The sequence below is a fragment of the Mus musculus genome, chromosome 11 (assembly GCF_000001635.26).
Source record: "Mus musculus strain C57BL/6J chromosome 11, GRCm38.p6 C57BL/6J".
Lineage (NCBI taxonomy): Eukaryota > Metazoa > Chordata > Mammalia > Rodentia > Muridae > Mus > Mus musculus.
The window spans coordinates 35,539,320-35,566,790 of record NC_000077.6 but is presented as its reverse complement, the minus strand read 5'-3'; the positions used below and the strand labels follow the sequence as shown (position 1 = coordinate 35,566,790).

Genomic DNA, 27,471 nt, shown 5'->3' with positions numbered 1-27,471 from the left:
AGAACAGGCAAGATAGATAGATAGATTGATTGGATCTCATCAGATGGCTATTTAGGACCACAGAGAAAAATCACAATGGAAATGAGATTTTCCCTCATTTCCCTCCTCAACACGCCTGAGCAGGCACCCAGGAGCCCAGGCTAGACCGCCCCCAGCTCCTCTGGATCTATCCTTGGGCTGTCACTGTTGTTTTTAGACTGGAAGGACTCAGAGGGAAGCCTGTCACAGGCTGTATTACCAGGCACTGCAAGGCGACATTCTACCGTGAGAACTTCTGGATACCCAGTCCCTCTCGAGAGCAGACCCAGTATCCTGAGGCTCTCTTTTGACTTCCTGTTTCAGAAACTGGGCTTCATGCTTCCTCAGCTCGGTTGTGGTTTGCTGGGTGCTCAGAAGACCAAAAGGAATCTCCTGGACATTCAATTAATGTACTGCTCAATTTTCAGAGGGAAGGGAAAACGATACAGGTTCCTAGGTGTGCGGTCATCTGAGGGTATCCAACAAGAATCTGAGGAGCAGAGATGGAGACTGGTCTGGGATGATCACTAGTAATAATAACTAATATGACTGTGAACATCCTGCAATAAGCACTTTCCACAGACATCATAGTGTACCCTCACAGTGAATCCAACGTAAGTATGTATTATGAAGTCCCTGACCCAAAGCAGAGAAAGGTGAAGATAGATCCTAAGTAAGTAGTGGAGCCTGCATGTAAACACAGATTTGCCCACTCCAAACTGCTGAGCTTAAAAAAAAATTATTATTACCCTCTTATATATTTTATTATTGTTATTGTTGTTTTCTTAAAATCTCGGTCTTTGTTTCATTCTCATAAAGAGATAAGCTCACTCTCTGAGGAATGCAGTGCCTTTTAAACTACAAGAACATGAAGTCTCACTGCCAACAGATTTATGGGCAAGGACCCAAGAGGTCTTCACCTCAGAGGTCCAGGGTGGTCCTAGGACTTTGTTTTTGGAAAGGTTCCAGATGGTTCTGAGCTGCCGATCAGGGAATTACTGCTTCAAGGATTTTCCATTCTCTTGGTGTTTATGTGGCCTGTGGAGCCTAGATGAGCTTGCAGTGGTCAGCTCAGATTTCAAGATAATTGTGTGGTGACAATATATAATGCCATCTATTGTGTGCTGATAATGTATAATGCCATCTACCGGGAGCTGGGCACTGGATGTGCTTAGTTACATGTGCTCGTCACCACCAGCCCTATTTATCGAGGAAGGAAAAGAGGGCACAGAGCCAATTAAGGGCAGAGGGCATCTATCTCAGTTCTTTGCTTTGGTCCTAAATGTACTTGGCTAAAAGCTGCCGGGGGCTGGCTCTCCCTTTGTCCTGTGAGTCGAACACTCTCAAAGATAAGAACGTGCAGCAGGAACCTCTTGGGAAAAGCCAACCAGGTTCTACTGCAGCAAACCCTATAAGTGGGTTACTGGCTGAAGGCAGAGTGGGCAACCCACATAGTCAGAGTCACGGGCTTGCTTCTGCAGCACACAGCCTGGAAGGTGAAGCTTATCCAAAGCAGTAAAAGATGAAGCACTAAGTTAGTGTATTCTAATATCCAGATGTTGCCCAGAGAGCGGGAGAATGTAGCAGGTGGCACCTTAGTGGGATAGAAAAAGGACAAAGATGACTCTTCCATTCCCAGAAGGAAAATAACTGCCACTGTCCCATCAGGACAGAACGGCCAGTGGGGTACAGCATGAGTGAAGTCCATAGGGGTCTCAGCAGTTAAGTTTCCTGTGTTCTTTGGCAACAGAAAGCTAACACATTTCCCATCAAACAACAAACACAGTACAGGAAGACATCCCACAGTTGAGGGGTGATGAGAAATGTGTTTTCCCTGTACAGATCAGCAGCTAGGAAGCATGGATGAACCACAACTCTGCCCTGCTCCTGGGGACACCAAGTCCCCACCTGCTGTATGACTTTGAATATGGGAACTGTGTGCCCATCTGCAGCCCAGTAGGTTTCACAAACAGAAAGAGAGAGAGAGAGAGAGAGAGAGAGAGAGAGAGAGAGAGAGAGAGAGAGAGAGAGAAAGAGAGAGAAGGTAGGCGGGGAGGAAGCAGAGCTGTTACTCACAGAGTCCGGATCTTCGGCATGTGGTTGAAGCTGGTGACCAGGATGCGGCTGATGTTGTTATTGTTGAGGGTGCTGTAGAGATAGAGAATAACGTTATGAATGAGGGGCCCTGAGACATTCATAGGTGTGTGGCTGTAAAAGACAAAGCCAACAGTAAGAACTGAAGAGCCAATACTCTAGAGGCAAGTGGAAACCCTGTAGACGATGGGGAATCCACATTCCTGTTTTCATGTGGGGTCCCCCACCGTCCCTGAACAGTAAACCCATGACTCAATCTCGCTGCGTTGGGTGGCTCATTACAACATCTTTAATCCTTTTTGTTTTCAAAGATGCATTGTATTTTGAATCATGTGTATGAATACATATGCGGGTCATGTGCCCACACAGGTCAGAGGCATCAGATACCCCTGCAACTGCCTGGCATGGGTGCTGTGAGAGGAACCTAGGTCCTCCTCAAGAGCAGTACATACAAATTATGGCTGAGCTAGCTCTCCAGCCCCAGCATCGTTAACGCTTACAGGGACAAGTCAGTTACAGGCGACTGTTCTCTCTTAGGGAGAGAGGGAAGATCTGCTCGTTTTGGTTGGTAGTGCAGAACCCCCAAAGGAGATGTTACACTCTTGTTACAGATGTCGGAGCTGAGCTGCAGCCCAGCAAGGCAACTTTCCAGCTTTGCCACCGCTGCTCAGCACTGTAGGTGGGATTTGACCACGCCCTCTCCCGCTCCACCCTTCTCTGTTCAGCACGCACACTGCCTGTACATGATGCTATGTTAATCAGGATATTCCAGCTGTATCTTATCTCAGGAGCTAACTCTCCTCTTTCCGGTGCTCTCCCTGACCATGCGACAGTGTTAGGACCGGCTCGTCCCTTTGACAGAGAAAAGCAAGGAGAAGATGTGAGTTGTACAACTGGAACTAAGGAAATGCAGCTGCTGAAGAATTGAAACCAGGATCGAAGAAAGTACTGCCTCAGTTTACCCACTAAAAAGACCCACAGAGGAGTATGGCATTGTGGGAAAGCTCTCTGCAGAGGCTTTCTGCAGTTCAGGTTAGAGCTCTCTGTAGTTCAAGTCAGTGACTACACATTGGAGGGGCGGCAATGCCTGGGAGGCAAAGCCTGGTTCTCAGGCTCTGACCCCCACCCCACCCCTGCCTTCTTTGCATTCCAAAGAGCAAGAACTGGATCTTGCCTTTGGTCTGCACTTCACCCTGCCTGCCCACTTGCTCCTGGGTCTTTCTTTTCTTTGGTGTTTTTTTTTTTTTCCAGAGACATGATCCCACTCTCTTCTCATTAACCCTGTTTCTCTTACTCTCCTCTAGGCCGCCATTAGTCTTCACTGGCTCAAGAAGGGGCCATTGGTAGTCAAGAAGTCTGGGCTGTGGGCTCTTGCCAAATATATTACCTTCATCTTAAAGCACCTTCCTTCCCTGTGAGCTACAGACTCAGGACATGTCATATGTGCTCAGTAAATATTGACCATCAATTTACTGACCACACTGGAGAGAATCTAGTCCTATCCTGGAGTGTTCTATCCCCCCACTTCAACCTTCCAAAGAGAAAGTGTGCTTCATCCAATGTGTTTCACCACACGCCCCAACCCAAGGGGGTCCTACAGATTACTTCTCCAGCCCTTGTGACCTTAGTCCCAAGCCGAGTTCCAGTGATCACATCTGCCACACAAATACATTCCTCAGATGCCTTGGTCTCTCCATTACTTGCTTGGCCAACAGGAGGAAGGTTGGGGTGGGGGCACACAGAAAAAAGAAAGACCCTATTTCTTGTCCCCGCCTCCCCACCCTCTGACATTCACTGGATATGCACTGTGTATCTGGTACTATGTTAGGCATTCAATAGAGATACACAAACTCACTTGAAAACCGTGTGTGTGTGTGTGTGTGTGTGTGTGTGTGTGTGTCTGTCTGTCTGTCTGCCCACCCACCCAGAGAGCCTTTGGAGTATTTCAATCAGATAATAGTACCTAAGAATTCATCGCCCCCATTAGGCTGGGCTGCCTGCCATTCTCTTCTGGATCAGGAAAGTAAGTCTCCAGGAGAGAAGCAAAGCCGTGACTTTTCCAATCACCTTAGAATTTCAGGCTCTCCGCTCAGGGGACAGCATTATGTGCAAGGTAGTGCCTACAAAGAACAGAGCCAGGAAGGGAGCAAGTGAGCGCTGGGTTCAGATCCCACCTACAGAGCTTAGCAGCTATGGCAAAATAGAAAAGCCACTTTGCCTGCCTGTGGTTAGGTTTGCAGAATGAATACTGAACAGAACTCTGAGCATCCTCTTCAGTCCTCAAAGGCAAAGTCCAAGGCGGCTCAACAGGCCGCGCCAGTTACCCTCACCACTTGGCTGCAGACACGGGGCAGCTACAACTCAGGCTTCAGCTGGAACAGGATCCAGCAGTAGCCCAGCAGCAATGACTTATTAACGTATTACTACACTGATATTTAAATGTGAGCCGTAATGAGAGCTATAAAACATTTACGATAATGGCAATTATTCCAGAGCTCAAATGACTAAACACAGTATTCACACTTTCATGATTTGTTGCTTGAGTCTGGCGGCCCGGGGATGTCAGAAGGTTGCTAACCTCTTAGACACACTGATTGCACTGGAAGCCACGGTTGCCGGTTTGCTAAGAAACACCAGATTCTTTTGATTTCTGGTCTTGGCAGCTTTGGCCCAGGGAGGGAGCACCACGCTCTGTCTGGCTCTTAGGTCCTGCCTAAGCAGCTGGCATTCAATGGGAGAGCTGGCATGAGGGGCAGAGCCGGTGAACATGGGCCTCAAAGGCAGAGCCCTCGTTAGAGTCTGGCTCTGCCGTTTATAGCCTACGCCACTGTGGATAACTTTCAGGATCTCATTACTTTTCTCCTTTGCAACCAGGAGTAATAATGATCTCACAGAGCATGAGCCTCTTATACAGAGGTAGGCTCTAGGCTGTGGCTCTGGATCTTACCCTTCGGTCCCTCTCACTGAAGGGTGGAAAGGTAAAGTGTGGGCCTTGCACTCATGGGAAGTTGAGAATATGCCTAGAAGTCACACCAGTTCCTCTATTGACTTAAATCCAAGCAAGTGTGATCGCAGGGATATGTGTGTAAGGCTTCCTGCTGCTGCTGTAACAGATGACCATGACGCTGGAGGCTTGGATATATTCTCCTACAGTCTGGAGACCCTAATTCTAAAGAGGGTCCAGGAGAGTGCACTTTCTGGGGAGTCTTTGGGGTGGAAGTTTGTTTTCTCGATATTGTAACTTGAAGGGAAGTCTACATTCCACACGCCCTTCCTTGGGTCATCTCTTTGCCCATAAGATCTTTACTTTGGTCTCATTTTCACCCTTTGACCATTGAGTGTGACCCCCACAGAGTTCTGAGATGAGGATGTTGGGATGGGGAGGCCGCTATGTAGCCAACCACTAATCCCTTGAAATAAGGTAAATAGAGCACTTAGTACGGGGGTGGTGGAGGGGGTGGGGCTCAGAACTGAAATCCAGTGATTGTCACTGCTGTTACTATGGCTTTTGGTCAGACCTTTCTACCATGGCTTTACAGAGTCTCATTTGGTACAGCTAGTACTCTGAAGTCAGGATGAGTAGCCCCACGTTGGAGACGAGCAGTCAGAGGCTAGGGTTAGGGTTAGGGTTAGGCTAAGGGTCCTGCGTGGGCAGCACACTAGCTGTTGGTGAATTCTGGACTGGCTGTTCTTTCTTTCCTGACTCAGCCACTGCCGTTTGCTTTTCGGCAAGCTTGCCACTGAGGTAAAGTCCTTATCTGTCCTCACATCTACTCTGGACCTAAAGCTAGGAAATCTGCCCCACCCTCCTGTCACCTCATGTTTTACAAGCCTTAGCAGCAGAAAACAAAAGGCTCCCCCTGCCAATGCCCCACTCCACTTCCCCACAGTTGGTTGACTCTGTGCTACAGTGACCTTGTCATCCTCATGTATTTACCGCCATTCCCCTGAGAAGCCACGCTGGGTCCACCTTCAGCCACTTTGCTCTTTGGAAGCTATGCAGAGAAATCGTTCTTCTTCCAAATTATCCAGAGAAGATTGGAGGTTTCTTCTCTAAGTAAATACCATTAAGTCAGCATTTTGCTTTAGGGTTCAAGCTCACATCTGGGGTTACATTTATCCTGTTAATTTTTTTTCTATGTGGACGAGTATTTTGCTTTAATGCCTGGTGCCTGTGGCGAGCAGAAGGCGGCACTGGATCCCCTGGAACTGGAATTAGAGATGGCTGTAAGCTACCGTTTCGGTACTAGGAATAGACTCGGACCCTCCGGAAAAGCAGTCAGCGCTCTAGTCCACCAGCCCATCTTTTCCAGATAGGATTCTGTTAATTTCAGGATATCTGGGCCTCCCCCATTTTCAACCACTCCAAAGGACACTTGGTTCCTAAAGGGCACGGCAACCTCAAGCCTATTGGAAACATCTCTCCTCCTCACAAGGTTGAAGTGACAGTTCACCCCTTTCTATGTCTCTCTTATTAGGTCCTTACTCCACTATAAATGCTGTCTTCAATGCTGAGGTCTGAATGCCAGCCCATTGGCCCTTAGGCTCTGTTATACTTGGAGCACAGCCGTCTAATAAAAGTGACCAATGCCACACTTGCCTGTGGACCCTGTGATTGTGAGCATTAGAAAGGGTCTATTAGATTCTTTTATTCCAGGGGCAGCTGCTCTCCCAGCATCTTCATGGCGGTTCACTACTGTTTGTAACTCTGGTTTGAGGAAACCTGATCTCTCTTTCTCTATATACATATACATATACATATACATATACATATACATATACATATACATATACATATACATATACATACACACACACACACACACACACACACACACACACACACACATATATAGCAGTTGAAACATCCATAGACATATAAATAATACAATTAATTATTTTTTTCAAGCCACAAAGGATTAGAGAGTTCACTATTTCTACCATAAGGCACATATAATATTCGGGTGCCCTGCAGTTTCTAAGTCAAATGTTGGGATACTGTGGCAAGACAGGGGCTCACCCATAACAATGAATGCACAAGGGCATAATGCTCATGGCAGTTAGCTCCAGATGCTGGAAACAGGCCAAATCCCACCCCATAAGCAAGCTTTTGTCAATAAAGTTCCATTTGTTTAGTTTTGCGCTGTCTGCGACATTCAGGCTTTATGTGAAGCCTAAAATATTTACTATCAGGCTCTGCCATTCTGATCCTGTGTCTGCCAGGGAATAAGTCCTAGTAAGCCAGAGCTATTCAGGAAAACTAGGGGATTAGGTCAAAGGCATTATTAGAACTGAGAAACAAAAAAAGGCCCAAATAATTCTAGGAATCCAATGGTGGTAATTAACAGATCCAAAGGCGGAGAGTTAAACTCCTAGCCAGCACACCATGCTCCCATCCTGGACTGACCTGAGAGCTTCAATGCTTGTAGTGTTATGTGGGGGCCAGGGCCGATACAAGGTGTATCCACACTGGGCTAGATAAGGAACTGAAGTGGGAAGTGATTCTCAGAGCACGGACCAGTGACATCACCTAAGAATGTTAGCCATGCGTCTAGGTCCACTCAGATCGTCTGAGTAGAAATCTTGGGGCAGACTGCCACGCAGTCCATATTACCGACTCCTCCAGAGGCTCCTTACACAAGCCACTTCTTTTTGTTCTCCTGGGGCTCAAAACACAGGGTTTGAGGCATGCAAGACAACACGACACTACTGATTTCCTCCCCCAGACTTTTGTTTCTAGTTTAAGTTCTGAGACAGGATCTCAACAAGTTGCCCAGGCTGCCCTTGAATTTGCAATGCTCCTGCCTCAGCCTCCCAAGTAGCTGTCATTATAGGTGTGTGCCACCACACCTGGCTAACGTCACAATCCACACTCACTGAACAAAGAGGGGAGCTGAGAACAGACTCTCCTGCCGGTAAGTATGCAGGTCAGTATACTGGACAACCGAAGACCTATCTTATGGCAGGGATGGTGCTTTCCCAATTAGGAACAGGAGGCTGTAACCACCACTGGGGACATCTGGTGTGGCTTCTGCCCTCCCCCTGCCCTGCCCCCAGCTCTTTATTGGTCTCTGCTGGGTGCCCATGTGCAGTTCTCTCTTGAGTCAGCAAGATAGCCATCTTTGATCTAAGGAGCTCTGACCAGCTACATCCACTCCACCCTGGCAACCTTAATAAGGCTGACATTTCCCTCTGTCTCCTCCCATTAGGCCATCGCTTTATCACTCTGAGCTTTCTTGGCTCTGGGTGTAATCTGCATGTTGTGTGTCCATAACACCATGTAATTGGCTCTAATGCAACAATATTATCTGTGAGCTATTGTGCGAGTGTATCACATAATTACAAAAGCAGGCATCTGTGGTGAATGCAACTATGCAGCCTCCCCCTGGGCCAACTTTCCTGGGTTCTGAGAACCCCTCTGATAGTCACCCCCTCCAGACAGCCAGACTCCTAGGATCTGATGGACTCGCTCGGTAGACTGGCCCATTCATTCTCTGCCTCCAAGCAGAATTCTTCTCTCTCCCTAAGCCCAGATAAGTGAGGTGGCTCCTTCCTCGATGGTCACCTTGGTGAATCAACAGCAGCCACATTTATTTAAAGTGAGCCTGAGCATGGCTGATGTGTCTCATGCCTGAAAGCTAGAATGACCTCCAACAGTGCTTCTGTTGAATTCATAGGATACAGAGGAGCCTGCTGAGTATAAATACTGGGGCTAGACCCTGTGGGAAACATCTAAACTACTGGCAAGGGGGACTGTGAAGCACGGCAGAGGTTCTGGCAGCCTATGAACTTTAAGAGGAGGGACAGGGAGTCCCTGGCTTCCCCTCCGTCTCGATTGGCTCAGGGAAGGCAAAGGGAATGAAACTCAAGTCTTTAGGGCTCTTCCTAAATGGCTGGTTCTCTTCTCTGGCTCATATGTTATAGCAAAATTGGCTGTTTTTCTTCTGGCAACCATCATGCACCAGGAATAAGAAGAACTTGTGGCGGCTGACCAAGTCCTTACACTCCTTGAGATCTTAGGAGTGGAATCTTGAAGTGAGTGTTTGCTCACTCAGCTCTTAGCAGCGTGCTCGTGGCTTGTCTCTGCAGACTTGGTCCTCAGAGAGTATACGCTGATGCCCGCTGAGCCCACTGAACTTGAGATAGACACCTGTAACTAAGCCTGTACCCGACTATGGCTACCCCAGGCACCCTTCAACAGTCAGCCTTTGTGAATGAAGCTCTCTCTACTGTTTCTCTTATAGGGAGGCGGGATTCACCGTCTCTCCTAGCTCTGTACTGTTTCTAACGCTCTAGCCAACTCTAGAAGTCAGGAAGGAAGAAGAGATGGTGGTTAATCCTTTGAGAAAATCTCAAACAAATGCTAAATGTTCTCTCACCATCTCCCTCATTTCTGCTGCTGAGCTCAACCTGTCCGGAGAGAATAGTGCTTTGAGGTAGGACTGCCCAGACTTGCCAGTGAAGGTGACCATAATGACAGACAGTCACAATAGCAGTAATGATGCTGACACCATGCCTGCACGGCCTGGGCACTGTGCACACACTATCTCATTTCTTTCTCCTAACACCCAGTAATCCAAACCTTATGCTCATTTGTTACCCCACGGGAACTGTGCCCGGTATACACACTGCCATGCTGTAGAGACTGTTCACGGCCAGGTATGTCATCAGGGTCTGTAGTTATCAGTATTACATGGTGAAGGTGGGTTATATTGCTTTGTGCTGGACCCTCTTCACTGTGGTTGACATGTCAGGGGCAAGGCTCACTGCTGAGGCTGCTCAGAGAAAACAGCCCTGCTCTTGTTGTATGAAGAGGAAGAGCTACAGCAGTGTGGGGGAGCCATTGAGGCTACACGAAGGAGAAGATAATTGTGACCCAATGCCTTTTAAAGAAAAGGCTTGGTCAGGTCAATAGGTGAAAATGTTACCAAAAGTCATCACGGCCCATGTAGTTGTCTAAGCCGAATGGGCATTTACAAACACACCACAGAACCAAAAGCTCCTTAACCTAAGCCAATCTTTCTCCTACTGGACTGAGAAGTAGGGCTCTGCGGTCAGACGAGGCAGGAGAAGGATGACAGGCAGTCACCGAACCTCCACTACCTGCTCTCGGCTATCCTGGGTGCTACGGAATACCACGTTCCCTGATCTCCCTGTGGATCGTTTAAATTAAAGCTCATAACCATTGTGTGGGCATATAATGAAAGCAACTGATGCCGCACTGATTGGACCATTACTCTCAACTGTTAGAAAACATAATGATCTCACAAGGGGCCTTATTCACTGACGTATAGCAGCCGGGCTCTCATCTGACACCTCAAATTAGCAGCCAAAGCAATAACAGCTGGGGTTTTTGTCTCAATATTTGTACCCGACTCTAAAGTGATTTGGCACTGGGTGAGTGTTATTTTTAAACACACAGCGCTCACCGCCAAGTAACATTTTAAATGGTCTCCAGGTGTCATGTAAAACCTACAGAAATAAATAAAAACAATCAGCTGCCAATTTGGGTCTTTGATGAGGAGGATTCCTTGACAAAAGGGCTTGTCTTCGGTTCTTCTTTCATTATGGATTCAGATTATGACAGACAGGAGTTCATCTCCATCCACTCAACAGAGCCTCCGAGTTAAGAGAGGGAAAGAGAAGATACTTTGAAAAATAGAGAGGGAGAAGCAGAAGAGAGAGAGACAAGCCCTCACACGCTGCCATTTGCTTGGCCTGGAACCTGCTTGTGTAAGTATTTATCGTGCCCTGGTGTCTTTGGTGAGGGCACTCTGAAGAACTCATTCACAGATAGGAGCCGTGGTTCGGAATGGTCCAACCGCTTTACAGCTTGCTTAACCCAAAACCAATATGCCACAGGGTGTAAAGTGACTAAGAAAGCAGTGATCTTCCTGTTCCCTTTTGTTGTGTATAGGATGAAATCTTGGCCGTGAAACTGCCCTGTGCAGGAGTCAGACAATTGTCACTATGCCAAGGTATCTGCGGTGGGCCCCGGATGCAAGAGTGACCTCCAACTTCTATAGTGGGCAGATGAGTTTGGAATCAAGAAGAGAAGAAATAGAAACATTTTTAAAATCTCAGCTCTACTTGGTGTCTCACTTAGAAAGGAAGGAGGCTAGTGATTACACACTCAATAACGGGATGTCACACCATCTTGATAAAGACAGACTGTATCTGCTTTCTTTTTAAAGGATTTATTTATTTTTATTTTATGTGTATCAGTATTTTACCTGCAATGTATATATGTTCATTGTGTGTGCCCCTGGTGTCCACAGAGCACAGAAGAGGGTACCAAGTCTCCTAGAACCAGAGTTACAGATGCCACCTTTATGTGGGTACTGGGAATTGAACCTAGGACCTCTGAAAGAGCAGTCAATGCTCTTAACCACTGAGTTATCTCTCTGGCCCTAGAAAGACTGTTTTTTGCTTCATTATACAAGCAGGGCCTAGTTGCATGTTTGACACATGGGAAGACTCTGTAAACATTTACCAAATGGATGGGTTGTTTAAAGATAAGAAGGGTGGTGTTTGGGGCATCTTTTGATACAAATAAATGTCCGAATTGAACAGCCTTCTGTGCTAAACCAGGGGACAAGACAACTCAATTATCTGCACAAGTGGGCTGCACAGTGACTGCAGTAAATGCAGCCTTCCTAAATGGATTGTCACTTCGAATTTCCAGACCCTGGGCTAAGCTGAGGCACAGTGTTTCCAGGATTTCCTTTGATTCTTTAAAGAGAAATGTGAATCCTGCAGGATTTTCATAGGAAATCTTTTGCACTTTTAAGATTGGCAACACTCACCTATAGAAACAAAATCCATTAAGTGAACCAAATACCTGGGAAGTAGATTTGGTTTACAGGGGCCAGATTTTATGTTCTGACTTAAACATTGAACAATTTGAATTAGGACACACACTCACACACACACACACACACACATTCACACACTCACACACACACATTCACACACTCATTCACACACACATTCACACACACATTCACACACTCACACACACACATTCACAAACTCACACACATACACACACAAACACACACGTGCACACACATATTAAGACTAACTCTCTTGATGACACCACGGAAAGTGGTTAAAATTTCCCTCTGCATGTCATCCCCTGAGGGGCAGCTTTTCCCCTAGAAACATTCCCTGGAAACCTGCTACTCAGATGTCCTGTCTTTAAACAACCCAGCCTGATACAACGGTGTCTTCTACTCCATGATTATTACTTGGTGACAAGCATCCATGATGTTCTGTTCTTAGGGGAAGGAAGACTGCTCCTCCTGGCAGGTGCATCCCTGCCTGTCCAAGAATTCCACTCCTCAGTCCTACGGCGGCCCACTGAGTCACTGCCTGTATACAGTTTGCAATGGAGCTACTTCAGAGAAACTACACAGTGGGCTTATGGCTTTATTCTTAGGCTGAGACCCAAAGAGATCTCTGATATTCATAGTGGGGAGGGACTCTGCTGGAGAGCTAGATACAATTCACACCTTGGCTTCTCTGTGCTCACAGAAACAAGTGTGTGTGTGGGGGGGAGGGTTGTTCTAGGATTTACTAATTGAGCCTCCAATCACTGATGTTAGCTGAGGAATGATGACCTGGGATCCCCTTCCAGGCTACCCTCTAACTAGGCAGAGACACCGGGGTGGCTCTTTCCTTGGCAGTGAACATATGCTTGGACGGGCCTAGGAAGGCAGGGTGTTGTCCTCATGCAGAATGCAAAATGTTCCCTCCAGCAAGCCCAGGGATCAAGGGATGATGCTACAGACAGGACACAGAGTCTGGCTTCACTAATTTTTGTTTCCTGTCTGGTAATACAGAGAAGCAGACGGCCATAAAAAAGCATTGGATAAGGAGCCAAGAGGACTGTTTTCTGGCCTGGTTCTGCCATGAAATTTTCCTATAGCTACAAACACTTCACTTAACCTTTCCAGGGGGAATTCTTTTTCCTTTTAAAATGAAGAGATTCCCCCACCCTCCAGGGTCTTTCTAGTCCTGAATTTCACTCATTCCAGGAGGGTGGGTGCTGACTGTAAAAATGCCATTGCTGGCTTGTGAATAGCTTTCAAAACACAACTGTAAGTATCCTGGATTCCCAGCTGTGCACACGGGCAGGACACCGGGCCCGACTCTACAAGTCACTTTCAGTCCCCAGAACTTGGCATGTGACACCAGTTACAAACAGTGAAATAGTTCCCTTCTTTCTCTCTTTATGCAGATGCAGGCTTCAGCTTCTGGGTGACCATTAGGCTTCGTTCCCTAACTGGATACTGTGTTTCTGATTCGCATTTGGAGACGGATGGGATCAGACAAGGGAGTGAGTTTGCCAGTCAGTTGAGTACCCAGCAAACAGAAGTCATTTACAAGGCAGAGAAGGGATCACTGGCCATCTGAACTAATGTTTACAGAGGTCTGATTCTGGTGAGATGTGACTGTAATGATCACAATCCAGGAGTTTTGAAAATGGCTCTGTTGCGGGCATAAGATCCAGATGTTTAAATTAAGGTAGAGGCAGGCCAGGTGGAGGGGATGCTAGCTTTACTATCAGAAAATGCTATTGACGATACAGCAACAGCAAGGGAGGTTTGGAGACTCAGGTCTGGAAAAGAACAGTGCATACATAGGCATGCCTAGTCCAAACAGCACACAGACTTCCAGCTAGCCCTCAACAGGCACTGTCCCATTAGGTGCTAAATGTGGATGCTTCAATTTCCATTAGTTGAAGTGAGATGTGATGAGATAATTCATTCTCATGTGCCCGTGCTCTAGAGTCACGCCAGACCTGGAGCTACCACGTACACCCCATAGATGTGGTATCTCCTTCACTGGAAGGTCTAGTGGTAGAGTTGCTAGACATGATTACAGCCAGGCATGTGCCCTCTCGTGCCTCTCATGCCTTCAGACAGTCCATGAAGGCTGCGCATATATTATTTTATAGAGAAATCATATGAATTCTAAATGTTGGGACTGGAGTCTCATTTTCTCCTTGAGACGGGGTTGTCCTAAGCGGTTCAAGATGGCTGGCACTCACCACGGATGAGCCCAGGATGGTCTTGAACTCCTGATTTTGCCTCACCTTTCTGGGTTCTGAGAATACACGAGTACACCATCATGCCTAGCTCCACAAGTTTTTAAACAATCAACAATGCTGCAAAATTCGAAAAGAAGCCCGAACCTTATACCTGAGAACCAGTCACAAAACAAAACAAAACAAAACCACCACCACAACAACAAAACCCCCGAAATCCAGCATCAATAGGAGGATTTGCTTCAAAGCCCTTTGTTAGTAAAGAACAATTCAGCTATCTCAGCACACCTCTTTATCTAGGAATATACACCAATGCATTTTCACATAACCAGCTTTTATTTAAGTGAGAAATGAAATCAGATTACAGATTCTTTAAAGACTAAAAATGTCGGTTATTTAAATATAAAAATTATTTTAGACTTCCAATTACTTTTTTTTTTTCTAACTTTTTCTGAAGCCAGAATTCTCAAAATCTGGTTATTTTAAACATAGGACCACCATCAAACGCAGAGACCGAGGGACTCTGGAAGAGGGATGTGTTACATAGCACAAGAGAGAGCATAGCTTAGAGAGAAGCCAGTGCCTGTCCTAGTATGCTGAAGGCTGGATAGAATTCACAAAATGCAATTTAATCCTGATAGTCTGGGGCACATCGCAATTTGCAGCATAGTGTCAAAAATCATATTCAGGGATATTTTAAGAGGTTCATTAAGCAATGACAGTTCTAAACTCAAAACTGTGCCATGAGTAAATACCGACTCCAGGATTGTTAAGACAAACGTGCAGCCCCCAGAGAAACCCAGGCGACGCATTTCGTAAATGAATGAAAACGAAGCTTATCTGTTAGAATGCACCAGTTTTGACTGTAGCTCTGGTTTTGTTCAGTATTAGAGGACCGGGGTGGGGGCAGGACACCATTTGGCTGGAGAACTATAAAGTCACAAGAAGCATGAAAAAAGGCTGCTTCTGTCAAACACCTTGTTCAACCTCTAACAGCCTAGGACAGCCACACCTTAATTTAGTTCTGGGCCAGACTACAACAACATTCTGTAGAGAAATTGTGGTGTGGTGGGTCTCTGTCTAGTTTATTAATTTCACCCTGACTGGGTGGGTGGCTTGTACTTTAGCTGACTACCTACTATGCGCAGTAGTGAAGCAGTACCAAGTGTGTCCACCAACTTCAGTTTTCATGAGTCTCCATCTACTTTTGTTAGGCACACACTAGTGACCTCTCCTTTAATCTACACAATAGCTCTAAAGGGATATGTAGGGTGCTCTCAGTGTCCAGGGAGGACTGAACCTCTTTTATCTAGTTTGGTGACAGTGGGCTGGCTTCCAGCTCCTTGAGAACACCTCCCAGCCCCATGTTCAACCGTAGGGCAGTTCTGTTGACCCGTATGTGACGGCAATTAAGCTGGGTTTAAATGTAGATCTGACAACCCTATCAACCGGCTTTTCAGAGAGGAAAACCACGGTTCCTGCATTATTCTACACAATGAGAATGGCCACTGGCCGCACTGATGCATGTATTTCTTCCTATAGTTTGGGCACTACAGTGCATCATTAATAATGTTTAGTTATGTTATTTTTGTAGAGTAGTTAAGTGCAAGGGCTTAGGTTTAATATAGAAATGAAGCTGAACACTGGAATAAGAATTCCCTTGACCTGGCCAATGTCACTTCAGAGAACTTAATTCACATCCTCCGATCCTCAGTCTCCTCAATGGTTGAGCTGATTAATATAATCTGCACTATAAAGTCATGGCATATACTTAAGTAAAAGGTCACCCCCTTAAAGTCTTAGCTTGCTGTCTAAAACATGCTTGAGAAGGAAGGCAGATGCTCAAAAGTAGTGGATATGCCACTACTACTACAAAGGAAATGCCAATATCCCTAACAACTCATATCTTACCTCACCATGCTATGTAATATATTATTATGACATTATTATTGTTAACTGGAGTAGAGGCCACTCAGTTGAAGTGAAGAACAGATCTCTGTTTGCACTAAAGTCGAGCTTTTCTGAACTCACTGTCCTTGACCACCCAGTGCTTCATACCACTCAGCCAGGGCAACACCACAGGCAAGAAGAGCATCAAGACGCTTGTCAATTCATTTTTGCCATCTTCCTCTCACACCAGAAAAAGAACTTCTCAGCCTGCATGTGGCTGAAATACAACTACATTAGGAGTCTGGTGAACACTGAGGCGTGTTAGGACGCATAAGCCCAATTGCTACTGCTTTAAAACCAAAGTGAATTTGGAGGCCAGCTTAACTCTTGAGAGGAACCCCACAGGATATGAGTCATGAGGCATTCCTGGCTGTTCCTGGGGTGTCCTGGCTCAGTTTCGGGAGTCCTAGACTCTATGCTGCTCAGGTCTCTCTGCGTTTGGCCATTCAAAAATTCTGGCAAGCTCTGGCCTGCAGCACGTCACCTGGAACTCTGCTGTCAGACACAGTGCATTACACCTCAGGGTTGCCTGGGTTGGCAGTGACCATAAAGGAGACTAAGTGGATGGCGGAGCAGAGCGTAAGCAGGGCAGAGGCTCCTTGGCCTTGGACGACCACTGCAGTGCAGAACCGCAGACTCAGGCTTGCCAGTGCAGTCTGGATTTTTGAAAGACACTGGAAATTTCAGTGTTTACGTAGGTGATCCCAATTTCTAAATGTGAAATGTTATTCATTTGTGGATATATATATATATATATATATATATATATATATATATATATGCCCAAAGAAGGCAAAGAACACAGACCAAGGAGCCAGGACCTCTGGGCTCCAATCTCTTTACTAATGACAACTTACTGTTGACTTTGGGGACACCAAGACTAGGTGGCAGGGGTACCCAGGGTGCAGAAGGTTAGGAGGAATGGCTCTTCCTCCAGTCCCAGCCATTTTCTCTACACTTTACCTGAGCAGCACTTGGTCATTCTGGAGACCCCTAAAGGTCCTGCCAGCAACGGGCTATAGTAAAGTCACTGAATTTCCCAAATTGGCAAGTAGGAGCAAGACTTCTAGACCTGTATATACCGATTAGCTATATACCGATTAGTTAGCTATACGCCCACGGGATCGCCATATACTGAGCTGGTACCTAGGTGTGTTTTCTTGACATCTGTAGTCTTCATTTGTGTGTGTGTGTGTGTGTGTGTGTGTGTGTGTGTTAATTATCTACTGGAATTCAAACTTGCTACATTTACTCTAGAAATAATATCTGAAAATATCTTTTCATCACTTATAAATGACAGGGAAAAAAACACGGACATATCTTATTAACCAGGATTCTTAGTGTATATGTCTAGCTGAACCTGTGTGTGTACACACAAGTGGAGATCAGATGACAACTTTGGATGCTGTTTCACAAGCGACAGTCATCTTGTTTTTGAGATGGGGTCTTTGGCTGGCTTGGATACTCCAAGTAGGCTAGGCTGGCCAGCAAGCCTTAGGGATGCACCGGACTCTGTTTCCTCCAAGGCTGGGATTACAAGTAAATGCCCCAAGGCTCAGCTTTTTAAAGTCAGAGTTGTGGGGATCAAACTCAAGTCCTCACACTGGAAAGCAAGCATTTCACCTTCCGAGCCACTCCCCTGTCTCACTGTGTTTCATTTGTCTGTCCTCTCAATATTTAGAGTACAAGTTAAACGTAGCTGTTGTTGCTTTTCATTCACAAAGGGATACTGTCCTGAGGGAGAGGCCTGGTCTCTCTGAGAAGTGCCTGACCATTTTTTCAACTTAGCTGCCGAGGGCTGGAAGCCTAGCTCACAGCATCCTGACCACGGGAAACTCCGAACGCAGCAGCGTCATCACGCACGGCTGCTGCACAACAGAACTTACGTGGTGAAAAAAGTTTATGAATTGCAAGATGTGCAGGCCAGGTGGAGGTGCGAGGGACGTCGTTGGAATAATGTGGGGAGGTCAGCCTCACAGAAGCCTTTGCTCCCCAAGTAAGACCTTTACATGCCACGACAGGACGAAATCTGTAGTGTGTGTGAGTGTGTGTGTGTGTGTGTGTGTGTGTGTGTGTGTGTGTGTGTGTGTGAGAGAGAGAGAGAGAGAGAGAGAGAGAGAGTTAGTTTGTGGAACACAAAGCTCCTAAACTGTTGAGTGCTAGAGACAATGAGAGCGAGACCAAATCACCCCTGCATTTACAATGTTAGTAAGTGAAAAGGAAAAAAAAAAGATTCTTTATTTTCCCCTGCACGTTTGATTTATTTTACACTTAGTGGGGCCTTGCACTGTGAGGGGGCCTCACACTTTGAGGGGCCTGCCAGCTGGGTAAAGGGAGTGCCAGGGACAATTTTGCACACTTGTGGGAAGCTCTGACAAGAGGCACTGACAGCTTGTCTTGGCTCAGCCCTTGGAGAACACTCCACACCACCCTGCGGCACACCATGGCCACGCTTCGGGGCATCTAACCTCTCCAGCCTCTGCAACATGGCTTCTAAGGCAGCCTGGGACAGTGGTCACAGAGGCTGCCTGCTTACGGCTCAGCAGCTAGTTGGCTTCTCTGAGGTGGGGTGGGGGAATAGTGTAAGAGGAGGGTGACGAGAACAGTAGTTTCTTGGAGGGAAAGCGGAACACAAGCAAATAGATGATGTGAGGGAGTGTTATGGTGGCAGGCACACTGGCCATGGTGGTGGGTGCACTGGCCATGGTGGTGGGTGCACTGGCCATGGTGGTGGGCATGATGTACTGCCATCTCTAGCCACTTTGCCATTTTTCCTCCCCTGTGATGAGGTACCAGTCTTAGGAAGGTTCATCCCTACTACACTTCCTCCTCCTTCCTCTCTCTGTTGACTGGAAAGCACGGGGAGGCAGCCTCTTTCCTTGTTCACTACACCTAGCTATGCATTCACTACATGTTCCCCATAGGGCACAGCCAGCATAGACAGGAAGGAGGGACCTCTTACCCTTCCCTATTCTGGACCCAGACTCTGTCTCCTCACTGTGGTCAGTCCCTGCTCAGATTCACCTTTTGAGTTCACGTTCAATGTGATGAATAAAACCAACTTTTCAATGCAAAGAAAATTGATGGTGTTTCCTCCCACAGGAAGGGGGGCGGGGAAGTGCATTACCGAGTGTGAAATATTCAGAGTGGTTGACTGCACAGACTTTTCTTAAGAAAATCTCTCGAACTTTCTGAGAGATAAGTATGTCCTGATTTCCTATCACACACTATGTAATGTCAGCACATCTGAACTACGATACTCTTCTTAATGTGCAAACTGTTCCTTTTTTCAGGATCCTAATATTAACCTCTCTAGGGCTAGGGTATTTTGAAAATCTTTCTAGCTGAAAAAATTATTAGTGTGTAATGCCTCTGCTTAGTTACTGTTCATTATTTCATTGACAAGATTTCTGATGGTGTCTGATACTTGTTCACAGAGACGTGTTATGAAATGTCAATGCGTAGATGATGCTTGCAAGGTCTAGGATGGGGAAGGGGCTCCTTAAATGGAGATGTCAACTCCAGCAAACTTTGGAATGGTTCACCATTAAGGTGGATATTTTCAAAACCCCATGCCTCTGCTGGAAATTTTTTTTAAAACCATGGAAAAACTGATTATGATTAATTTTAGTGCTTAGCCATGAGAAGCCAAATGAGCATCCTTAAAACAAAGCTATTGATCTGGCTTTGTTTGAGATTGGGAAGATAAACTAATCAGGTACTGCAGGCCTTCTGCAATGATGAGGGATGAAGAGTTGGATTAGTTTTATCACTGTTATTATTATTTTAGTCATGGGTTTCTAGGTTTTAACTTAGCAACACTTGATATATCTAGTTTCCATGCCACCCCCCAAGTAAATAGCTGAGAAGGGTTGTCTAAATATGTCCTGGGCAGGAGTTTGATCAGGATGAAAACAGGGTAGGGAAGAAATAGATGTGGGAAGGGCAACATTTAGAGTCCCTTTCTGTGTGGTCTCATCTCAAAGATGAGGAACACCCAGAGAGGTCACAGAGCTTGACCCAAGTCCATGGCTTCCTAGTTCCCACCCACATGAGTCCATCCTTAAAGCTCTTTTCCCCCCAGAGACTCCCTCAAACACCACTTGCTGCAGAGAACTAACCAAGGGGCTGACAGGTCGCCACAGATGTTTTGTGGCAGCTGTGACTTCCATGTCCTCCATTCTTCCCAAGGAATTTTCTCATCTTTCTCGTTTTCTCTGGCAAAGAGCAAAAAAACCCGATCCTAACCGACCTCTCAGGCTTTTCCTGAAGGCAGGGGAAATCACACCTCCTTCTCAACTCTAGTTTCCCAGGAAGAGAAGTCCTGGGTTAGGTTGCTAAATTCAAGCTGGCACTCTCTCCCACAGACATGCAATTGTTGCTGGTTCCGGGGTCAGAGTTTGGGTGAGGAGAGACCATTCATCTTAGAACTGACAATCTGACCTCTCCTGTCTGTGGGTCTTGTCTTTTCTATGCCAGGAGTCCTCAGCTTGCAGCCGATTTCAAGCAGCTTGCAGCATCAGCATCCCTTAGATTTCCCGTGATTCCTCCTAGAATCACCTTCCTCCCTAGCAAGGTGGAGGGGATCTTTCTAACCCACTGCTGGCCTCTTTCAGGTGAAAAGGAACGTAATGGAAGAATGGGTACACCTTTCTTTATGTACAAAGGGACGTGTTAATGCATTCATTCATTTATCTGGCATTCATTCTCATACTGAAAATGACACAGAAAATCTTTGACTTTTTTTTTTTTTTTTAATTTCCCAAGGATGCTCAACCCAGCCCATCCTCTTCTCTTACCATTAGGAAGCTAGAACCCACTGTGATTATCTTTGCAGCTTTTGGAGAGTACAAGTCACTCCCAAGTCAGAGCAATCAACTCCTTTATCGTACAAAAAAGAAAACTGAGGCTCCCAGAGCCAAAGAGACTTATGCCCAAGGTCATAATTAGCGGCAGGACAAGGACTGAATCACATAGCCCCTGACCCAAGTTCTACTCCGCCTTCCTGCTTCCTCTCTGAGCTCCCTCACATCAAGGGCAGCAAGCAGTGTGGCTGCTGGGGAGAACAATCAAACTGTTTTCTAACACAATCCAACTTTAGTTGAATGACCCCAACGTGACCCCCTCAGTGACTTTTCTCCAGAAATCAGGTTTCCTTAGTTAGAGAGAGTGAAAATCCAAGACACAGGAGGACAGCTGTGTGTGTGTGTGTGTGTGTGTGTGTGTGTGTGTGTGTGTGTGTGTGTTTCTATACAAGGTAAATATGGTAGGATTACAGGGAGGAGTATCTTCTCTCGTCTTTTCATCCCCATCGCTTTAAGGTTACTATCTAAAGTTTGAATTTAAGCCTGAGATAAGATCCCAGGAGCAGTAGCAATAGCTAGACCTTACCAGGCTGTCTCTCATTCCCCCTTGTCCTGTGCCAAGGTCCCTCCCTGCTTCTGGCTGATTCTGACTCACCTTCTGGTGGTGACCCCTCTGTCACTGGCCACAGACCTGTAACCTGTCTCCCTTTATGCCCACACTCAAATAGCAGCTCCCTGAATACACAGACAGATGCTGGGGGGCTATTCTGGCCATCGGCTCCACCAAATACGGCAGCAGCATGGGAGAAACGGCTGCCCGAGGAACCCCAGTTTGTGGCAGGTGAGAAATCACACTTTGCAGCCTGCAAACACTTTGGGCAAGGTAAGCCGGAGGGATCTCCCGGTGCCCGATTTTAATAGCATTGCAGCAGAAGACCCAGAAACGCACCCACAAGGACCCCCTGCACACACGTTCCCCTCTCTTTCCTCCGCACAACGCACACACTCTCTCTCCCTCTCTCTCTCTTTCACACACACACACACAAGGCAGCAATCGCAAAATCAACTCACAGGATCTCCAAATCGCGCAGCGCTCGGAAGGCTCCATCTTCAATGCAGCTGATGTGGTTATTGTCCAGTTGCCTGTGGGAAAGCAAGGGAGAGCATGAAGGCTGAGCTGGGGCAGCGGCTAGGGGCTGGGCGGCTAGCCGGGCTCCCTGGCCACCAAGCGCCTGTCCCTCCACCCCTTGCAGGCTCTGCTTGTCCCTGCCAGGAGCTCCTGCAGAGCCCGCCTGTCTGCCACGCTGCTCTGTCTCTTCTCTCTGACTGTCTGAGGGAACTACACAGGCGAGCGAGCGCACCAAAGGCTGTCAGGTCTCAGTAAATATTAATTGCGCATTTTTTTTTTTTTAGGCAGAAGGGAGTAATTTCATTACATTAGGGCATCCAATCCATTACGAGCTCTTACTGTCATGTCACTGAAACAATTTCATTAAGCTAAAGGCCTGTAAATCATTGGAGGTCACTGCTCTGCCCTCCGCGACCTCCCAGCAAGCTCCCCCTCCCTCGGCTCCCTTTTACTGGAAGTTACAGTCTTGGCTTTGACACAGCGCTAAATCTCAAGGCTTTATCTGCCCAAGAGCGGTGAGGGTGCGTAGGGAATATACCAATTCCAAATTAGACTCAACTAATCTAATTTTATAGTCTTTTTATTATTCTAAGCACCAAATGTCTGTGGTGGTTTGATGTCTCCATGCATTGTTACGTGGCCCATCTGGTAGGTCATTCTATGGGAACATTTTCTGAATAAATACAGATTCCCTCAAACTGCACTAACCATCATCAACATTAAGGAAATTCATCGATGGAAGTGTTTGTAATGGAGGACTAAAAGGCATATCATTATTGCCTAAAAGACGCACCACTTACATTTAAATTGGGGAGAATTAAATGCACCTATTTTAGGATTCCTTTTTAATTTCTCTTTCCCCATCCTAAGTGTAGGGAAATAATGCCCTTCTCAAAGATGCCTTGACTAATACACATGCCAGTTAAGGACTGAGGGATTTTAGTTGAGAAGTAATATACAGACATCAGGTTTTTTTCTGAGCCAAAAATGTATACTATTTGATAAGTAGCAAATTGGGGCGTTTATCATAACCACACCCGAACTTATATATAATTCATCTCACTCCCCAAACGGCAATGGACAGAAAAGAATCTTGTACACAAAAATGACAACCAGCAACCAACAATCTACTGTCCTCTGCAGAGGACACCACAGTTGGGGCAGGCTGACAGTGTGGCTGTTCTTAATTCTCTTCATGGAGATTCACTGGAAATGAAAAACTGAGCCTCTTCAGGTGAGTCGCTCCCCATGGCTGGTATTTTGATTTGTAATTTCCATTAATAAATCCCAACTCAGCTCTCCACCAATCACAGTGGAACTATCATTTGGTAGCTCTCACAGAGGGCTTTATTTTATTTTATAACCAAAGGAAGATAGAGTTGAAACTAAAGCATTAGGATCATTGCAAAGGTATACGGATGTAGGGCTATGAACATATGTAAGCCCCTGCGTGGTGTCAGGTACTATGCAATATTATGAAATTATTGCATCACCCAGATAGACAGTCACCGCGGTTCAAGGCTTAAACAAATAATGTCCAGAATTGAAAGAAACCAAGACACAAGTCTCAGAAGGCAAAAGCACCCTTGATGTGTGGGTCAGTTTTACATCTAGTGTGCCAAGTCCTGGCTAACACTAGAGTCCTCGGACTTTCTGAGTTCTTCAGTCTCTCATCTTTTTGGAGCTGTTCTTTATACGGTTTTGCTGATTTTTTGGATCTGTACTGGGGCGGCCACTTTGTGGACACTGGGTCTATTAGGGCAGTCTAGTCTTGCTGCCCAGCTTCCAGATTTATCATCAGTTTAAAGGCTGATGAATCAACAACCTCTGCTCCGCGTCAAGGCCGCCAAACCTTACCAAGCAGAAACTCGGCGGGGCTGACTTTGGGCTCCAAAAAAAATTGTTCAACAAATATGCTGAATTCGGGGAAAACAAAAACAAAAACAAAACAAAACAAAAAACCCAAAAAAAACCCCAGCACCATCCGCCCAAGTAAAAATATCTAAATCATCAGACTGGAATGAGGTGTGGTGTGATGGCAATTTGTGGTGAACTGTGTGCGTGTATCTCAGAGAGGTCCTTGCAATTAGAGCACCCCGAGAGTAGATGGGTTTGCAAAGGAGTTTTCATTCCTCCAAAGAGGAGATTTAAAATGTACAGTTCCCCCTCCCCTCATGGGAAAAAAATGGAATCTTCAAGAGAAAGCTATAGAAATAAGAGGTAGGGGGCGTGAGGGGGACACCCCACCACAGAACAGTAGAAAGTGAATTAAAAATTTGGGGGAAGGGCTAAAATGATTTACAAAATTCTGCGCTCTGTGTGGCATCAGAGGCCTGAAGCCCAGATCAGGAAATGGCATGGACAAGTAGTCCCTGATCATTGAAGGCAAAATCAGAAAGGTGGGATCCATTATTAATTGTGTGATGTTTAAGTTATTTTCCATGGGAGGCACAAATTGACACCTGTTTGTTTATTCATAAGAGGGAAAGCCGAGATGTAGCATAAGCATCTCTGCGGGTGTGTTTCCTCGCTTACTTTAGCACATATGAAATGGATCAAAGATTAAAATATTTATGCTTGACTGTGCTTGCATGGAAGATGTTTATTCTAATGGAGGCGGTGTCCTTTCATTCCAATACGTAAGCTGAACAGGACCTGTATCCCAACTATTCTCTTTAGTCAAAGGGTCAGGTTCAAGAAGCGCTGTTATTAAATCTACGGAGGTGCTCCGCTGGTAACTACATCACTGACTCTGCTTTCCCGGCTAGTACAGCTCTGTGGAGTTGAGCATCAGAGGATTCACAAAAAGCCCAATTAACAGCTCATAGTCAGTCCTGTTGTTTAACATAAACACTGGGTCCCCAAACAAAATTAGCAGGCGCCTCATTTATTCAGACAGACGTCTTTTCTTTTCCACTTATTTATTTATTCTAGGGAGGGGGTCAGAGGACAACCTGAGTAAGTCTGATCTTTCCTTCAACTACATAGGCTTTGGGGGACTGAACTTGGGTCACCAGACTTGGTGGTAAGCGTCTTTATTTGAACCACCCAGCTATCCCTAGATTGCTATTTCTTTCCAAAAATAACAACTCAGAGACATCAAAGTCCTACAGCACATAAGGTGGGGTGGTGGTATAAAAAATGCAAGCCCAGCAGTTCTTTGTCGGTGTTGGGATAGAGGACTAATAACCACACAAAGAATCTTCTGGTAGCTGAAGCCAAAGCATTTGATGTGGCAGTTTGTTTCTGAGACTTCAATATGCTGGAGGCTGCTGACGTGTATTCTAAGGTCAAAGGTCTGTATCATGCCTTTGAAAAGATCCACTCAAAGACCCTCTTTAAAAAGGAACAAGAAAAGCTCATAGTATGCCAGGCATACTATCACTTAGGGGGCATGGGTAAAGAGAACTTCTGAAATGTGAGCAGAAAGAGATCACTAAGCATGCCTGGCTCTGCCCCTGTATTTCTCTCGGCTGCTAAGTAGTGTCTTCCAGTGCTTAGCACAGTTCCCTGGAGGCAAGTGCTAAGCCATGAGCCCTGGGACCCTTGCATGCCTACGGATTATTTCCCTCTGAGCCCATACAGAGCTTAGCACCTCCTGAGACACAGAGCCCAGCCGCCCCAGTCCCCAGCAGGGATACACATAAAGATCTGGAGATACCATGAGATTTCTGTGGTCTTCCTAGGAAGTCTAGGACGGCAGTGGATGGAAGAGGAAAAGCGCTGTTTTTTCTTTTCTTTTTTCTTTTTTTTTGAGGTAACTTCCATTGTTTCATTATACAGAATACCTAATTTGATTTGCACTCCATGGTCTCTGAATAAGCTGAGAAGCCCCCCAAACATTTCTCGATATTAAATTAACCGCTCTTATTTCCCCAGGAAGCTTCTAGTTCAGCAAACAATAGGACTGCTAAGATGGTCCCAGGGCCCATTTAGAAAGAAATTGTCAGATAAGGACTAAGCACAGACTCCCTGGGAACGATGCTCTGACTACTGAGTTTTTATATTTTGAAAAACAAAAACAAAAAACAAATCAGGAAGAAAACCAGCATGAGTAAGGACTTAACGTAATCTCTTCATAGGGCAGACCAGGCACTAGCACTTCTGTGAGAATTCCTGATCCTACGAGTAATATTCTCCCAGTTATCACAGTTTATCTATTTTGCTTGCGGTTTCAATTTTCACAATTGGAGCAGAAGAGAAACGTTTGTTTGTTTGTTTGTTTGTTTTTAGTGTTCTCATTTTTATTTTTATTTTTATTTTTGCAGTTCAGACATTTTTACGAAGCCTGCGTCAATCCTTAAAAGAGGTGCAAGTTAGAAAAAGCTGGTCCACAGCACTAACCCCACCCAACCCCCCAGCAACAGCCATAAAAAGCAAGGAAAAAAGAGTAAGGAAACCCCAAGCCTTCAATGTCACACACGAGTTCCCATGAGAACTACCTGGGATATAGAAATCTCTAGAAACAGGCTTTGGTATTTGGAAGAAGAATAGAATCATCAACTAGAATTCCCTGTGCACATGCCAGGTCTGCACACCAGGGTTTATCCCGCTGTTGGGGGCCGGGGGGTGTCCCAGCATCTCTTCAAATGGTTGGTGAAACTTAGCCTAAAGGCACTGTCACTCCAGGACCCCCAAACAGCAGCAGCAGCAGCAGCAGCAGCAGCAGCAGCAGCAGCAGCGGCAGCAGCAGCAGAAAGCTACAGACCTCCGGCCAGTCAGCTAGTTGCTGCAGCCACCCTGTGCGAAGTGAACAAAGCAGCGGCGGAGACTGGGTGTCCTCTGGACTTACACCACTGGCTGTTTTCTGAACAAAACTACCTTCACAAAATGTACAAAATCAGCAAAGGACATCTGTACAAAATTCACAAGGAAAGCCTTAATAGGAAGCCAAACAAGTCCGTGTCCACGGGATCTAGCGGTTAATTAACCTAGAGTAGTCACAGAAATTCAGACTGCATTAGGTCCCAAAATACAGAATTAAGTACAGGATAGCCTTTGAAAGATAGCAAGATGGTTACCCTATCTGTGGTTTTTGCATGCCAGCCATCTTTATTGTATAATTCTAAAAGTCCAAAGTAATTTGAATTTGTTTTTGCAATATATATTCATATATGCATATCTTCCATATACTTTGTTTTTTTTCTAGACTGAAGAGAAAAAAAAGTATTATGACTAACAAAAAAGTTTTTTTGTGGGAATCTTGTTTTCATAAACCAAGACCGGGGACCATACGGGAAGAGCTTCGACACCCCGTTTGTCTTCTCAGCATTACCTATTTGTTCAAGTAGGAAACAGGAAATCTAGCAGCACTTTTTTTTTTTTAAAAAAAATGTCTTTTAACATTATAAAGCTCTTTATTGAGGAACACATTGTAAAAGCATTTGTCTGTGGCTCTTTCAAAAATTAATAGAGCTCAAGGT

General features: G+C 45.8%; 1 protein-coding gene and 1 long non-coding RNA gene across 2 annotated transcripts in view; one reads left to right on the top strand and one right to left on the bottom strand.

Moving 5' to 3' along the window:
* Slit3 (slit guidance ligand 3) overlaps positions 1–27,471 on the bottom strand; it is a 587,052-nt gene that overhangs the window by 141,717 nt on the left and 417,864 nt on the right. Inside the window, exons 6-7 of the mRNA NM_011412.3 lie at positions 21,991–22,062; positions 2,095–2,166 (exon numbers count right to left, since the gene is read on the bottom strand). Coding sequence (NP_035542.2) covers positions 2,095–2,166; positions 21,991–22,062 — 144 coding nt within the window. The remainder of the gene's footprint in view (positions 1–2,094; positions 2,167–21,990; positions 22,063–27,471) is intronic.
* Gm39705 lies at positions 22,326–27,013 on the top strand. Its single transcript, XR_879787.2, has 2 exons — positions 22,326–23,282; positions 26,317–27,013. It is a non-coding gene; the product is annotated as a predicted gene, 39705 (long non-coding RNA).